We start from the raw sequence: 16,915 nt of genomic DNA on the forward strand, positions 1-16,915 counted from the left end.
TACTTTCATCTTTCATTTCCCATCTCTTTTCTTATCTCTTCATTTTCCTTTTTTGTTTTGGCCTCAGTTTTCTCTGCTTTGTTTTGTTTGGATCCATGTAGCCGACCCCATTAAGTTGGGATAAGGCTGAGTTTGTTGTTGTTGTATATAAAAATACTACTTCAGACAAGTGCAAAATGATAATATAATTGTAACAATAAAAAAATTATGAAGAAGATTGATGCAGATTGGTTAGATGGATCTGCAAGTGATGGGCCAACTAAAAGATGGGTGGGAAAAAGATTCCAATCTGACGGTTGATATGGCCAGATCTGATCCTAGATCTAATGGTTAGAATTTAAAAAATAATTTTAAGATTTCAGTAATTAACTTCCAAGGTAAAATTCATAGAAATAAAATAGCTTAAATATTAAATCGATGAGGTAGATTGAGAGAAAGACTTGATGGGTGTTATGGAGGAGAGAAAATAGGGAAGAAGAATCTAAGATTTAAAATCAGGATTTTAGCTTTCAATGGAAGGTGGAGAGGGAGAAGACAAGATGTCCTGGTTATAGGAGAGAGAAAATAGGGACTGAAATCAGGAATCAATTAAAGAAAAAAGAGGGAAATACAACTTACTGAGAGAGGAGACGGGGAAGATACCCAAATTGTGAGAGAGAGAAAACTAGCCAGCTGCGCAGTTTCTAAACTTAAAATTTCAAATCAAATCCATTCCAAAAATCCATCTTCGGGGGTTGGGTGGGGTTGGTTACATATCGAAAAAGGAAAAAATAACCAAGAAACAAGATATTTTCCTAACTAGGACTCTTGACCTAATGTTGCTAAAATAAGGACTCTAACTCTTCTATATTACTAACAATAGGGTTCTAGGACACAGCTAAAACTAAACTTCCTAAGCTTAGATTCTAGCAATGGGATCCACTAATAAAATATTAAGTTTCTTGCACCCTTTTAGACCCCCCACTTGTGGTCTTTATATTTCAGCCCATTACAATAATAAAGACCAAAAACTAAGGCCCAACCCAAACCATTACTAAACTGGCCCAATTTTAAATACTATGTATAATATTTTATGTAAAACAGCCAGAACTTAATCTGTAAATACAAATGAATTTTTCATGGGAGCAACATCACAAGAATATCATCTCGTCAATCGGGTGAAAACCAAATAAATGGTTTCTGATGTTCTGATAGAATGAAAAAGAGGAATTTCACCCTTTTTGGTTAATTATCTGGGGCCTGAAAGTGTGTCATTCAATAATAGAAGCCATTATGGCCTCCATCTAGTGGTTGGATTCTTGTATGGTTGCTTGGATGACCTTGCCTTTGGAAGATATAGTCTTATTCTTCTGCTCCTTATTCCTTTCATTTAGTATGATGTTGGGAATGTGAGTAGAAATAGATAACAAGACCTCTTTTTGGTTGACCAATGAGTTTTCTTTAAATCAGGGATACCCTAATTAGTGCAGATTGTGCTCAGAAAAGTTGGTCATTGCCAGCCAGGAGTTTCCTTTGAAACAGGTTCCCTAATTAGTTCACATTGTGGTAAAAAAAGGTTGGGCATTCCCACTTGTTTTCAACTTATTCATTGGCACTTGGTAGTTGGAGCTATATAAAATGGCATCACATCCTTACTTTATCATTTATCTACCATGACAAACAAGATAAGTAAGATAAAAGGTCTGGATACTTAATTCAAGTAGAGTAGCAGATTGTCTTTGAAATTTTTGCTGATAGTACTGTTAAATTGTTCATTCCCCACAAAATTCTTTGAAGAGTGGTTGGGAGAACTTATGGCACTTTCTTGAGGAGGCATAAAAATAGTATATCTCCCTCATGTATGCCTAATGTGTGAAAGTGGCAGGAGAATCAGTGAATCACATTTTCATTCATTATGATTCTACCTGGAAATTTTGATGTCATTTTGTGAACATGTATAGTCTGAAGTTGGTAATCCCTAAGGCTATCATTTATTTCTTACAGTGTTGGCATATTTCTCTCCATGGGAGAAGAGGGCAGCACTTGGAGAAATTTATCTTTGTGTAATTGTATCTATTCTATTATCCATTCGGGAAGGTGGAGGAATGAGCTTTTATTGGGTCAGTACCCATCATGTTTAAGATGTCCTTGATAGAAATGTCATGGTTTGCCCATGTTGGTCCATGGCAATTGATTATTCATGTTGTCAGGCTTGAATACAATTTTTTTTAAATGACTCATTAGTTTGTTATTCATGGACAAGTAATAAGTTATTGTTATGATTGTTTACTTTTGCAGCCTTACCAGTGAAGCTCCGGAGCGAGAGCAGGACATTGTCACTGAAAAGGATTTACAGCATCTATTATACCTTGTAGAAGGAAGGGATGGAGATATTTCATGGCAAAGTATGATGGAGCGCTCCACTCCAAACATGCAATACCATGCTTGGCGTCATGACCCTGAGGTAGATTCTGGTCTCTTTGTATTTCTTTTTGTCATGCTATAAGGTGCATCTGAAAAATATTGGTTTTGTTAGCTGTTAGCTTTGTGTGAATATTGTGTTGTGTTCTGTTGATGCACATAGGTCATATCTTTGTCTGTTATTTTGCACACATAGTGCATAGCACATTTGGTACTATTTCTTTCTTGTAGTCTTCATTTTATTTTGGTCATCACAAAATAAGCAGTTTAGCTGACCATTCTGCCACTTTCTGGAAGATTTTCACCCCCTACTTTAGTGTCTGTTTATTATCGTGAAGAATTTTGTACCTTATATTCCTATTTTCTGGTTGTGTATCCTATGTGTTCAACTTTTCAGAAATCAGAACTTCAACTTTCCATTAGGACCTAATGGACCTTAACTCCTTTTTAGTCTTCCCTCTTATTGTTGTTGGAGTTTGTCGATAATCTGTCTCGGTATCTGACAATGGATACTGCTTTCAGACAGGCCCAACCATTTTGCGGAGCAGAACTGTTTTTGAAGATGCAACTCCTGAGCTGGTTAGAGATTTCTTCTGGGATGATGAGTTTCGACCTAAATGGGATCCTATGCTTTCATACTTAAAAATATTGGAGGAGTGCCCTCACACAGGAAGAATGACTGTCCACTGGATAAAAAAGGTTTGTGGAATATAGGAACTCTTGATCTACGCCATTGATGTCTTCTTAGTCCTGTTCTCTTATTCCTACACCATCTGGACTGATGTCTTGATTTGATCATCTGTGATCTGCAGTTCCCTTTTTTCTGCAGTGATCGAGAATATATCATTGGTCGAAGAATATGGGAATCCAGAAAGACTTATTATTGTGTTACAAAGGTATCAGCTGAGCCAAATCTTTAATTCTACTATTCAGTTGGTATTAGCTTATAGTACCCTTGAGGCCTTGAAGCAGATAAGGACATCATTGGGCTTATTTTAGTGGAAATAGGCCTTGGGATGGGTTATATATATATATATATCTGTTGGGCTTTAGTCCAATGGGTTCTCTTTGTAATAGGCCACTTTAATGGGCCTAAATTATGGGATAGGAGGTAAGAGTATGGGATTTACTTTATATGGTTAAAAAAAAAGCTATTTCCTTGGTTGTTAAGGATAGGAAAGAGTCTTGCCTGAACTGAACTCTTATTCCTACTTTGGATAGAGTTTTAATAATGTTGGACTATTCTAACTAGTTACAATAGAATTTTAGTTATACACAGGACATCTATTCCTATTATGGATAAAAGTTTCCTTTTCCAAGTACACTTTCCTTTCCTATTGTAAGTACACTTTTAGTTTCTATTAAAGAATGTAAGGCAAATATTGAAGAAAGCTTGGTTTTGCTCCAATGTTCTGTGAGATTCAGAATGGTGTTGTGAGATGCAGTGCACCCTTGGTGAGATGCTAAGGTAGGGCCGATGGGATTTCAGTCTGGTTCCAGGTGAGATGTTTGGTACATAGCCATCTATCTTTCTTCCCTTTTTTCATTTTATCCGCTATCAAACCAGGTTAGTCTTTTTAAGTCTCTATTCTGTTCTTATGCATACCTACTTGCTGGAATTTTAGTTCTCTACGGATAGTATTTTAAACACCCCCATGATTTAAAATTTTGATTTTTGTGCTGGTTGCTTTGAGTCCTACTGCAAGTTGGATTTCTAATTCTACTCTATTTTAAGAACAGATTTGATTTCTGGTTCAACTTAGTAGAGCGTCCCAGTGCATGAGACTCCTACTACTGCAGGGTATAGGAGGGGGAAATGTACGCAGCCTTTCCCCCTGCTTCGCAGGAGAGGCTGTTTCCAAGTTTCGAACATGCAACCAACAGGTTGCAAGCACAACTTAACCGTTGTGCCAAGGCTCGTCCACTGTTTGTGTTCTTATATTATTTTTGAAATCTGTTTGTGTTTTAATACTCTTTAATTGCTAGTTCGAACCCCAAAAGATCTGCCATCGATAGTCACTTCTGAAATTTTGTTTTAAAGAATCATATACCTTGTAGGATAACCTTATGACTCTAGATTAGACCATTGGATCAGATTCATTTTTTGAGAATTTATTCTTGGCCGTACTTTTGACCTTCAACCAGAATTTTAAGTCCATCTGAGTTTCTGATTCTTAGTTATCAAATTTCTCTTGAAATCTGGTTTCTAAACCTGTAACTACGATTCTGGTTTCATTGGATTTCTGAACCCAGTAACCTTAGGCTTTTAGAAATCCATCAACCCTCTCCCCCCCTCCCCAGTTATCAATGACTCATGTTGATCAGCTTATTTACAAACAACTAAAAGTTTCTACATTGCTTGGGTTTATACACCAACCCTTAACCCCAACCGGAGCCTCAAACCAGGCACACTAACCTGATCAGTCTCTAACACATAACCTTGAGCAAACCTGACCAATATAATTTTGTAAAGGTCATAGTTTCATGGTAGAAATTAATTGTCAAGCTACTTAGCTTTCATTCTTTGGAGCATGGATCAACATACTACTTAGCTTTCATTCTTTGGAGCATAGATCGACTTACATGCACTCATAGAGACATATATTGGTCAGTGACATGAGGATTTTGCAATTCAAAGGGAGGGGACATCAAAGAAGAGGTTGAGAGATTGCCCCAAAAGAGGGAGAGAATAGATTTAAGAAAGGACTTGTGCTGCATTATTTTTCTAGAAATTTCCCCACTTTGGTTTGATTTTAGAATGCAAATGGCAGCTTGGCCATAAATTCTAGCCTTGAATCTTCCAAGCAAACATATCTTCTTGGCTTTGTCTCCAGTCAATTACATTATTTATCTATCACTTGGCTGGCACTATTTCTTCATGTATTGTCACAGGCAGATTGTTTTTCTCAACTTTTCTGAGCTAGAGCTTTTTACCCTCTAAACCTAAGGCTTACCCTTGGGTCTTTGAACTGTTCTGGGGGTGATGTATATGGTGGGGATCTGTGTGGAACCAAATTATGGAGCAGTACTTGGTTTTGTCTCCCACTTTTTCTTGGTTGAAGAGAGACACACTCTCTCCCTTAAGTATAAATGTTTCTTTTGTTCCAGGCCTAGCAGTGGTGGGAGCCTGGTGCAGTGGGTACGCCCTTTTATCCTTTAAAAAATTCCATTCACTTTTGTAAGGAAAAGACATGGAATCTCTCTTTTTGTGTGTTAGAAAGGGACAAACTCACTCACTCACTCTCTCTCAAGTATTAACATATTAATTTTAAATGTAAACAGATTTTCTCTTCTTTGTAGTTTTAAAAGTTTGCCACCCCACTTTTTCCTTGCCTTCATACCCATTCACCCTGATCACATAGGATTTACATATTGTAAACCCTAGTCTACAATTTCCTCCATATATTGCCCCTCTATCTATACTCCTGCACCCACTTACCACTCCTTGTCATGCATGGGTTTTTAAGGTGAGATGCTGAAGGAAGTTAAAACTTGGGAAGGCAGTAGCAATAATAGGACAGGGATCATATGGAGGGTGATGCATGAACATGGTGAAGCCCCTTCTGGGTCCTCTCAACGGGAGCCTCTCCCAAGTATCTTAAGCAATGAAGAAGATAATGTTGAATGTATTTCCTAGATGGTGTGTGCGAGTAAATACCAGCTGGGATTAGTCGAGGCTTTTTGCATTGCCAAAACTCTCAGGACGTCATACTTGCTGGTTGGGACCATAGTTAGTGAGTTCGGGTACGGCAATAAAATGGGAACAGATACATACGGGTATTAGACGGACTAGATGGTAATAATACTTATTAAAAATCCGGCACTATAAAATGCGTACGGCAATAATATGATACATGTTTAATTTGGTTCCTCTGGAGCTAATATACATATTATTAATATATATATATATATATTAATTGGCTTCTGCACGGAAAGCATAGCCCGATAGCCAGAGAGCAAGCCAAGCAGCGGGCAACAGATGGTGTAGCAAGAGCAGCAAGGGGTGTTGAAGGAAGGTGGTTTGCTCGGGTTAGTGAAGGAATCAAGGACTATCAATGACTACCAAGTCCTGCTGTGGAATGGAGTGCTATCTTCTTTACACCTGTACTCAAAAGCCTTTCCCTTGGGGCTTTCGTGCCTTCTTGTCCACAAGCAGTTCAGTAAAGAGTCAAGTTAGCCGTTCTCAGTCCACAGGTGGACGGGCTGGCTAAGCTTCCACTCACAGATCGACGAGAAGGGCATTTCCGTTGCCTTTAACGTGCCCTTAGCAAGCTTTGCTCACAGCTCACAGACAGATGAAGGGTGAAGGAAAAATAAGAAGCAAGTATTGAGGGAGTAGAGAGCCACCGTTATAATATCACATGTAGTTGAATTATTAAGACAAAATGGTTCAAAAGAACCTTTGCATCACACATGTAGTTGGGATTTCAAGTCAAAAGCTATTAAAATAGTATATTGTGATCATTGATATCAATCCGAAGGTAAAATAATGATATCATAGGAAGAATGTTATGCACAATCACACATGGGAGTGGATCCCAAAGGAATTCCATCCACCACCAAAGACTCCCTCACTATCACCGCCAAAGACTCCATCCATTATCACTTTTCTATCACTGCTTTTTACATTTTGTTAAAGTATTCTCCTCTCTCTCTCTCACTCGCAGGATGTAGAACTGTTCTCTCCATTATCAATTTTGTTTGTAGTAGGTCTATAGTCTCCATTATCACGACTTCGCTTTGTCACTGCTACTGAGGTTTTTGGTTTCGGCTTTTCGCTCTCGCTCTGTTGCTGCTGAGGTTCTTGATTCTTAGTTGTGTTGCTTTCAATAATGCTCTGCTGTGATTCTTGATTCCCACATTCTATGTTTCTGTTTTCACTTTCACTCTGATGCTGCTGCTGCAACCGAGTTTCTTGATTTTCAGCTGATGCCGATGTGCTCTCTCCTGGCCCGTTTTGCTGAGGATGTTCCTCCTCTGTTATCTGGGATTCTAGCGAACCTTGCTCTTCTTGTTGTTGCATCTCTTCGATCATGAACTCTCTCTAATCCCTAATTTATGTTCTGTTGATCACCATGGATGCCATCTCCCTCATTATTCTTAACCTTGGAATTCTGCAGCAGTGTCGGTGATGGATTCCCAAAGGAGATGTTGGGGTGGGGATTTAGATCTAAGAGAGAGTGTTGGTGCCGTTTTTAAACGAAGTATATGAATTATATGTTTTATACGTATCAAACGTGTTCAATACGTGGTTTCATTAAATACACAATTTTTTCAGTATGTATGAAGAAGTCGTAAAAAAACATTTTTTTGAATCAAACATTTGGATACACGTATTATATGCGTATTTATTAACTAAGGTTGGGACTTGAACTTCTAGGTGGGTACAATAGAAGAACGCAATCTGAGGCTAGGTTTCTTGGGTCTTTTTCCATCTCCCCCCCTCCCCGCACAGGTGGTCAGCAACAAAAAGGAAAGGGAAATTTTTTTTTGTCCATGTGAATAAACCATACTTTCTTGGTTTTTTCCTTATTTTGTTTCTCCTGTCTTGTTATCAACTCATTCTCAGTTCGCTTGATGTTCCTTGATCCTTGAACATATTTATGACTGGGTCTTGACGCTCTATACATGCTTCTGTCTCAAACTTTTTACAAGGAGATACAAAATCACAATTTATGGACATTCTCTGCAATTTTTAAAATAAGCTTCTAGTAATCGGGGTTTTCCCTTGGGCCTAAACTGTAAAACCAGGCAGGTTCAAGGGTTTCCTAGTTAGCAATTCAAAAAAGCTTCTAGTGTATATTCTAACCCACAATTTTTGCAGGGTGTGCAATATTCCAGTTTACCCAAGCGTGACAAGCCACGGCGTGTCGAGCTTTATTTCTCTAGCTGGATCATCAAGGCTGGTAAGTGTCATTACAAATAGTTTTATTTTTTGCATTTCTTCCTCTAGCAATATTCGTTTGGAGGGAAACTTGTCTTTTTTTCTTTTTTTTTTTTGTGTGTGTGTGGGGGGGGGGGGGGGAGGGGGTGTAAGAAGAATAAAAAGTTGGTGGATTTCTGTTGATTGTACTATAACAAATGCAGTGGAATCTCGGAAGGGGGATGGACAATTATCAGCATGTGAGGTGACCCTTGTACATTACGAAGACATGGGGATCCCAAAGGATGTGGCAAAGCTGGGTATTCGTCATGGAATGTGGGGAACTGTCAAGAAATTACATTCTGGCATGAGAGCTTATCAGCTTGCGAGGAAATCGGAAGTACCACTCTCCAGATGCGCATTGATGGCACAGATCACCATAAAGATTCCCATTGAAGTTAGCAACAATTCTTTAGCTCTAGCATCTAGTGGTGAAGAAGTGAAGGATGATGACACTATGGATTTGCAACAAAAGAGAGATCATGGTATAGATTGGAAATGGATAGTTTTGGGTGGAACTGTGGCTGTGGTATGTGGGTTTCATTCCGGTGCAATCAGAAAAGCTTTGTTATTTGGAGCAGCACGGCGGCTTGCACGGAAGTGAATTCACTTTTACTATTATATTTGTACGAGGGGAAGGATATTGTATTTTTGAGTCATAATTAATTTCTTATATGGTGCAGAATGTTGGGTAGTTAAAAAGCGTCATATAGATAAACTTAGTGTATGGAGATGAGGATGTTGAGATGGATGTGCCAAACCTACGAAGGATATATAGGGAATGACCATATTCGAGCTGGGTTGGGAGTAGTTTCGATACATGATAAGTTATGAGAGAGTTGTTTGAAGTGGCATGGTCATGTTCAACGGAGGCCTTGGGATGCTCTAATACGAAAGAGTGATTTGATTCAAATTAAATGAACTAAAAGAACCAGGGGCAGGCCTAAAATAACCCTAGAAAAAGTGAGGAAAGACATCCATACCTTAGGTCTTGTATCTTGTATGATTTCGGATAGAGCCGATTGGAGAGCAAGGATCTATGTAGTCAACCCCATTTAGTTGGGATAAGGGTATATTGTTGATATTTAATCTCTTATATTGGTCATTTTTAAGGGAGATCTGCCCACATAAAATTGATTCTTTATGTGGTTTATTTTCTCTTTCTGTGAGAACATTATAATGGTTTACTTCCATTAGGAGAAAGTCTCTTTATTTCTTCTAGCCTCAACCCATAGGCCGGAAAGCCTTAAATAAATTGATGCATTACTTCAATCTCTAACTAATCCTTGGCTGCTTTCGTTTAATATCAAAAACACATCTCCTTCTTTAACGAAATTGCCGCAGTTTTGCCATGAAATAGCTACGATATCATAACATCTTAGATCCAAAACCTTGAAACCATTGTTAACCTCGACTCATGATCCCGAAACCTTAAACTGATGAATCCCCAACCTTAAACAATTAAACCTAAACCTGAAACTTGGGTCAGGAGAACCCCAAAAGAACTGCTGCTCTGAACCATCACAATAATAAGATTATTAGATTTGTGAAGATCCTCTGAAACATTGAGAAAACTAAATCTAAAATTTGGGATAAGTGAACCGAATAGAATACCAAATAAACAGTACCCATAACTATTTTTCGGTACCGCACACCAATTCCTGGCAACTGTGCTCTAATTCTTATCATTTAAAATGTGGAAATTTCAATGAATGGTTAGATCAAGATTACCATATGCTTAGATCCATGTTTGTCTAAGGAACTGCTTCCCACTACTGTGCTAAAAAAAAAGAGTCAAGCATTCTGGTTGATATGTTTTGAACAAAGGTGTGAATCCATACATAATAAAGCAGCCAACCATTTATACAAACACAATATTACATTGATTGAATGATGTCTGACTTCCAAGTTAACTATTATCTCTCAAAATTTTGCTGAGAGGTTGGAAGCTTATAATGTCAAACCCGTCATTGCCGGAATCAGCATAGCTTGCAAGATCAAACCCGTCATTGCCGGAACCAAATGCTCAAGCTCATATAATCAATTAAGATGTTGAGGGCTGCAAACAAACAAATAAAATTGTAAGGCCTTTGAATAGCTGCAACTGAAAAATTGTGTTCTACAGATCCAGTTGAATCATGGCAAAATTGGCAGATTAAGGGACTCTCTTGAGAGATCAGATATAAACCAGCCAATCCATGGCAAATGAACATTTGAACCCTTTGGGATAACAGTAATCTTCCTGATATTTGGCTTAAAATATATGATCATTTGTCACTCTATTGCTGACTGAACAGCATAGACTGAGTTCTTTTAACAGTAAATTTATACATGTCCTATCGTCTATAATGTGATATTGTACTGTGGTTCTTTATAGCTCAGATTTTGGACTGTTGGGAATAGACGAGGATCATCATATCGGTAGGGTCAGTCATTCAAAAAATTAATCAATAAGAGAAAGTAATTTTTTGAATCGTATCGGTAGACAACCGTGATCTTTCTCTTACTACTGAGCACATCAAATAATGTCTCTCCACATATTAGAACGTTGGAAAGATCTTGGTACTTAGTTTGAACGAACTTACCATCTTCGAGAGAGTGAAACAGCTCCACTGCCTCCGAAAGATATTGGTTCTTACAAAGCCCATCTAATAAAACAGCGCAAGGGAACAAGTTGAGCCTTTGATCTCAAGCTTGCATTTCATCAAACAGTTTCTGTCCATCCTTAACTTTCCTTTCCTAACAGAGACCCATCTAAGGGTGTCAATTCGGGATCGGAAACGGAAATCGTCCTAAACAGAGCTACTAAAACCTAGAACCAACCCATCCTGTTACTAAATGGGACGGTTCTTGGAGCTAATTTTGGGACCATTTATCAAATGGGATGGGCCAATTTTAAGGCAGGTTTCCCAACAGGCCGATCCGGAACCGCAAGCCCCATAAGGAACCAGAACTGTTCGTACCTATTTAATATGTATATTTACTTATTTAGAGTTAGTAAATACTTAATAGTTATTGGGCTTTTGGACTTATTTGATTTTTATATGCTTAGGAATTAAAATTTAATTATTTGTATGGTTAGGAATATAAATTTAATTGTTTGTATATTTAAGAGTTTTGGACTCATTTAAGTGTTTGAGAGTTCGAGTGCCTAGAACCATTAAGGAATCGGAATTAAACCGTCCTATTACTCCTAGCTTTGGAACTGTTTAGTCAACGAAATGATTCGGAGATTGAACCCAAGACTGATAAGGAACCGTCTCGTTCGACAGTACCCTTTATCATCAATTGTGTTGCAGGTAATGGTTGTGGCTGACCTCTGACACCCTTACAAAAGGTCTCATCACAAAGACCCATTGCTTCCCTTTTTTTATGTTTTTTTGGATGCAATTCAAAAGTCGATTGGCCATCAAGGCCCACAAGGAGGCAAGGAGAAGACCCACAAGAGACCAAATATGGAACCCACTTCTTGGAAAGCAAGTAGTGGACTTGGTGCCTCTAATGAGACTTGAATCACCGATCAAGCTCCTGGCACAGTTCTTTCAAGGGAGTAACGAACCACCAGGGCAAGTCCTAGATTGGTCATTGCTTTCTCTATCATGCTCATCTTTGTAGTACCCATGGATCAACACATTGTAGCTCACAACATCAAATACATGACCTCGGCTCAATACTGGGTGATCTAAATCTTATCCTATCTATCTAACAATTGGAATTGCTACATCACCTTGCTATGTGGCAAAGGTAGTTTTACTTTTTAAAAGAGGTTTTACCTCCAATTAGGGGTGCAACTGATCGAGTCTTCATCCCTTAGCCCAAGCCAAGCCTGGCCTAGCCCGAGCCTAAATGGGCTTGGCTTAGGCTGGTAAATCCCAATCTGACTTTAAAATTTTTCGGGAAAAAAAAAATTGCTAGGCTGGGTGGTGCCTACGGAGTCGGTTCCTCTGCACTTACCAACTGGTGAACGTACATGTAAGAGCCAACCATCTGTCCTATTTTTGCCATCTACATGGGGAGGAGGGGTTCTTATGAAAACAAAATTAAAATGTGATTGGCGCTGAGATGTATGTTTACATGTTAGTACGTGCAGATGATCCATCCTCGTGCCTACGTCTATGCCCAGATACAGAAAAGGTGGAAGGGCAAAATGATCGCCCCCCTCCGTATTTTTATCTGCTCCATTTTCTGCCCGCTCCATTTTCTCAAGTTCCTCTAATAGAGGGGGGTGAACCCCACCCGGGCAGGGGTAGGATGGCCATTTCCGCCCTCTCTATTAGAGAAATTTAAGAAAATAGAGCTGCCAAGGAAATACAGCAGAGAGGCTACGCACCAGCACAAAAGAACCTTTTCCCTAATAAGATATATGGATTTAACTAGTAAAAACGAGACACACTGAAACAACAATCAAAACCTAGCTCCACCTTCCTGCAATTCCTGCTAACACTCAACTCAGGGCAGTGGGCACTCGTGGAAGCTTAGGTCAGTTGGGTTTTAGATTAGATTGGATACTATACGTCATGAGGCTTTGTTTTGTTTGAAGTTTTCAAAACAAAACCGACAATAAAGTCCATTATTTGCATTTCTGTTGTGTTCTGAATAAAAGGGTAGCTTTCTAACTTGACTTTCACAGCGCAAGTTGCATCCCTTTTGGATTTTTACAAAATTACAATCTGGATTTTGGATGGATATGTAGCAGTAATGAAATTGTATTTTCTTTTGCTAAGCCAGTTGGGTTTGGACTTTTTTGATCCGGCAAGGCTCTCGCTCATCACTTTCTATTTGAATCATTTCTCTTTTTAATGATTTTCCAATTATTTCCAAAATAAAGTGGGTATGAGAATGAAACAAATGTCTTATCTCTGTTTTTCTACTAACCGAACAGAAGGTGTTTGTGTTTATGTGTGTGTGTGGTGGGGTTGGGTAGTTCTCAGTATTTATGAATTGAATGGTTGTAGTTGCACGCATTTATGTCGACCAGTTGGGGGAGAAGAAGATGGCACCCGACCTCAAGTAATCATGGGTTCCACCCAGTTGATTGGTGGGTGTCGGTTGGGGTGTTCCTTAAGAGAGTCTCTAATCCATTAACTTGTGGTAACTGGGAATAAATTTGAGCTGTCCAAAATATTAGCAAAAGAGGAAAAGGAAATTAAAGGAGGAACAAAGGAACACCAACCAGCAACCACTGAACTGGAACAGTACTGTAGTCTGGAATTGCCCTTATCTTTGATGACCCTTTTTGTGTTTTTTTCTGGATTCTTTATTTGGTAGTGTTGTTTTTTTTTTTTTTTTGGATGATTCAAGCTAATGCCGAGAATGGATCATTTGCACGTACGTGTAGGTGAACATACATGTGAGAGGTAATCATTTGGGACCAGGATCCTCTACCGTACTGCAGGGTGTGCGGTGCACATCTTGCGGCACAGCAAAGGTCTTGTGGCACACATAGCACACATGGCCTATGTTGTGCCGCAGGATGCACACACCTTGCAGTACAGCGGAGGATTTTAATTGAATCATTTGTCCTTTTTGTTTCCATTAATATCCCTCTTCCTCTTGTAAATGGCAAAAATGGGACAGGTGTTTTCCTTCTACACGAATTTGCACTTGCAAGTTCATGCAGAAGAATTGTACTGGCTAATGCTGGGCAAAACTAAATATGTGGTCCAGCCATCCGGGTATCCGGGTTTTCTAAGGTTAGAAAGAGTATGTGGTCCTTTTTTCCCTGAGAGTTCAAGGGTTCAGAGGCTAAACAGAACAACCCTATAAGGGCCTTCAAAAAAGGTCCATGATGCGAGCATTGCCAAACTGCCAAGCTAAGGCCCTAGTGTGCATTAAATACTGTATTTCACTTAGAAGTGTAACTAATTGTAAAATATATTATATTTCACTTACTTTGTAATCAAATACATTAGCACCTCCATGTGTCTAATATCTTTCGTCCCTCTTATGAAATGATATATTGATATATCTGCCTCCTATTGAGGGAGGAGAGAGAGATAGACATATGGAGGTGCTAGTGTAGCGTACACAACATGACAATGTTCGTTCTTTCAATAAATTTTTATGTTTGAAAATACATTTATCAAATATGATAAAATTTTAGATGATTATACAACTGTGATTACACATCTTTTCATTTTTTTAATAAATTAAAACTTTCTATTTTCTTTTTAAATTTAACTTCACTTCACTTAACTTGCAACTAAACGGAACGGCATACCCTCAATGAAATATTGTTAGTCTAGGTTAGTCACTCCCAAATATTTTCATAACATTTCCACTTTTGCCCAACCTCTTCCTTTGATGTAAGTAACCCAACTTAAACTCACATTGTGAAAAAAGGTAAAAAGATTTGAAATAACATCTAGAGAGAGAGAGAGAGAGAGAGAGAGAGCTAAAATCAATGATGTTTCTCATCACTAATTCCTGTGCTTCCTTTGATTCAATCATACATGTTAAAATGAATCAAAATAGAATTTAAAAATCAAAACTATTGGTGGTGCTTCTCACTATAAAACTCCAAATCTTCAAAGAGAATAGAATTTTTTTAATAATTAAATAAAAAATAACAGTTAAAAATACAAGAGAAAAATACCAATATAAGATCAAATTCTATTTCAAAATATTGTCATTTAACAAATTTGGGTATGACCACATTACCCTTCCACGTGGTACAATCATGTGGACCAGAAAAATAGGCCTTCTTATGTGGGCTGGTTTGGGTATATAACCTCCTCTGGTAAACATAATGATCACTTGGCTACGGATGGTCCTTAAATATGTGGGTATTGTGGACCATCCAACGGCTTAGACCCATTGACCATGGGTACATATCTATAGATAAGAGTGGGTCCACAATGTGAGGGAGGACCCTCATATTGGCATTGGGTTTTTGGATCATCGATATCTCGCACTTTATGCAATTGAATCTGACGGTTTAGATGCATCCCCTCATGTAAAGTACCCAACTTGAATCAACTCAGCCTTATCCCAACTAAATGGGATCAACTACATGAATCCTTCCCTTTTAATGAGCCATATTTAAAGGCATATTTGTTACAAGGCCTAAGTTATCCATGTCTTTCCTCACTATTTTCTTAGAGTCATTTTAGGCCTACCCTTAGCTCTTTTAGCTCCTTCAATCTGAATCAAATCATTCCTCTATAAAAGAGCATCTAAAAGCCTAAATTGCAAATGTCCATGCCACTTCAAACGACTTTCTCGCAACATATCATGTATCAATGTAACTCCTAAATTAGCTCTAATTTGTCTATTCATTATTTTATCTTTTCTAATTTTACCACTCATCCACCTCAATTATATTGTCGTTCATTTGACCATCCTATCAAATTTTCTTTTAGCTTTAAAGGAATACGTCGGTCATACAACACTCCAAATGCACTTCTCTACTTCATCCATCTTATTTTAATTCTTTGTTCAACACCATATCTTCTATTTATCCTTCTTTATTTATGGTTGAGCCGAAGTACATGAAATATTTACTTTGTGGTTTGTCCCTATCATTAATTTCCACTACTTTATTTTCAGTCATATTGTTACTAAACTTACACACCATGTACTATGTTTTTGTTTTACTTATCTTAAAACCTTTTGATTGCAAGGTTGATTTCCATAATTCCAACTTGGCTTGTAGTAAATATAACAAACGAAGTATGGTTTAAGAGAATAGTACAATAGAAAGATAATTTTTATTAGGTTCAGGTATATCAACCTTTGCTAGGCATCCCCAAATCTTTAAATGTTTTAAAGTTGGTCTCCTTCTATGTAATAATTCAAAGGGTAATGAGTCTATTCTTTTATATGGTATTCTATTATGAACATGACATGCAGATCAAAGGGCTTCTCTTCACAAGCTCAGTGGTAAACCTAAAGTCAACAACATGGAATTCATAACCTCTTTAAGGGTGTCATTCTTCATTTCAGCAACTCTATTCGATTCGGGTTGATATGAGGTTGTAACTTCATGAATAACACCATTGTCTTCATAAAAATTTGAAAAATTTTGAGTCTCATACTCAGTCCTTCTATCAATTTTTAATCTCTTTAGTTTTCTCTCAATTGATTGCGTACTTTAATCTCATAAGACATAAAAGCATTTTTTGTTTCATCCTTAGTCCTTAAGCGATAAACCTTAGTATACTTAGAGTAGTCGTCAATGAAAGTAATAAAGTATCTTTTACTATCCCTTTGACTCATCTATGAATAGAACACATAAATATATACTTAAAAATTGATCCTTAATGTTACCTAATTGTATTTGGGAATTCACTACCTCCCACATTTCTTATAGTACCAGTCAATGCATTATTATACATATTTTGAATTACGTCTATACATTTTTATAGTGTTGATTACCGACTTGACGCTCCAACTCTCATCCTTTATTTGGGTTTGGGATTGGTAACATAAAATACTGGCGGAGTTCGCTCAATATGTAGAGTACACACTTGATATACCAAGAATAATCCTATCTATGGATGACTGACATGTGACGAAGATAAAGCAAACTGTGATCTCCTCAACATGGGGCTACCGCCATGGTGGCATAGACCTGCGCCTACAGGAAAAGCT

At 37.9% G+C, this 16,915-nt stretch overlaps 1 protein-coding gene across 1 annotated transcript in view; it reads left to right on the forward strand.

Annotated features, from left to right (window-relative positions):
* Positions 1 to 8,998, forward strand: part of LOC122642145 (stAR-related lipid transfer protein 7, mitochondrial-like) — a 12,089-nt gene extending 3,091 nt beyond the window's left edge. The window contains exons 2-6 of the mRNA XM_043835563.1: positions 2,278 to 2,443; positions 2,923 to 3,099; positions 3,213 to 3,296; positions 8,225 to 8,306; positions 8,488 to 8,998. Of these exons, the coding sequence (XP_043691498.1) occupies positions 2,278 to 2,443; positions 2,923 to 3,099; positions 3,213 to 3,296; positions 8,225 to 8,306; positions 8,488 to 8,927 (949 nt within the window). The 3' untranslated portion in view covers positions 8,928 to 8,998. The remainder of the gene's footprint in view (positions 1 to 2,277; positions 2,444 to 2,922; positions 3,100 to 3,212; positions 3,297 to 8,224; positions 8,307 to 8,487) is intronic.
* Positions 8,999 to 16,915: the final 7,917 nt, after the last annotated feature.

Source organism: Telopea speciosissima, chromosome 10, assembly GCF_018873765.1.
Source record: "Telopea speciosissima isolate NSW1024214 ecotype Mountain lineage chromosome 10, Tspe_v1, whole genome shotgun sequence".
Taxonomy (NCBI): domain Eukaryota; kingdom Viridiplantae; phylum Streptophyta; class Magnoliopsida; order Proteales; family Proteaceae; genus Telopea; species Telopea speciosissima.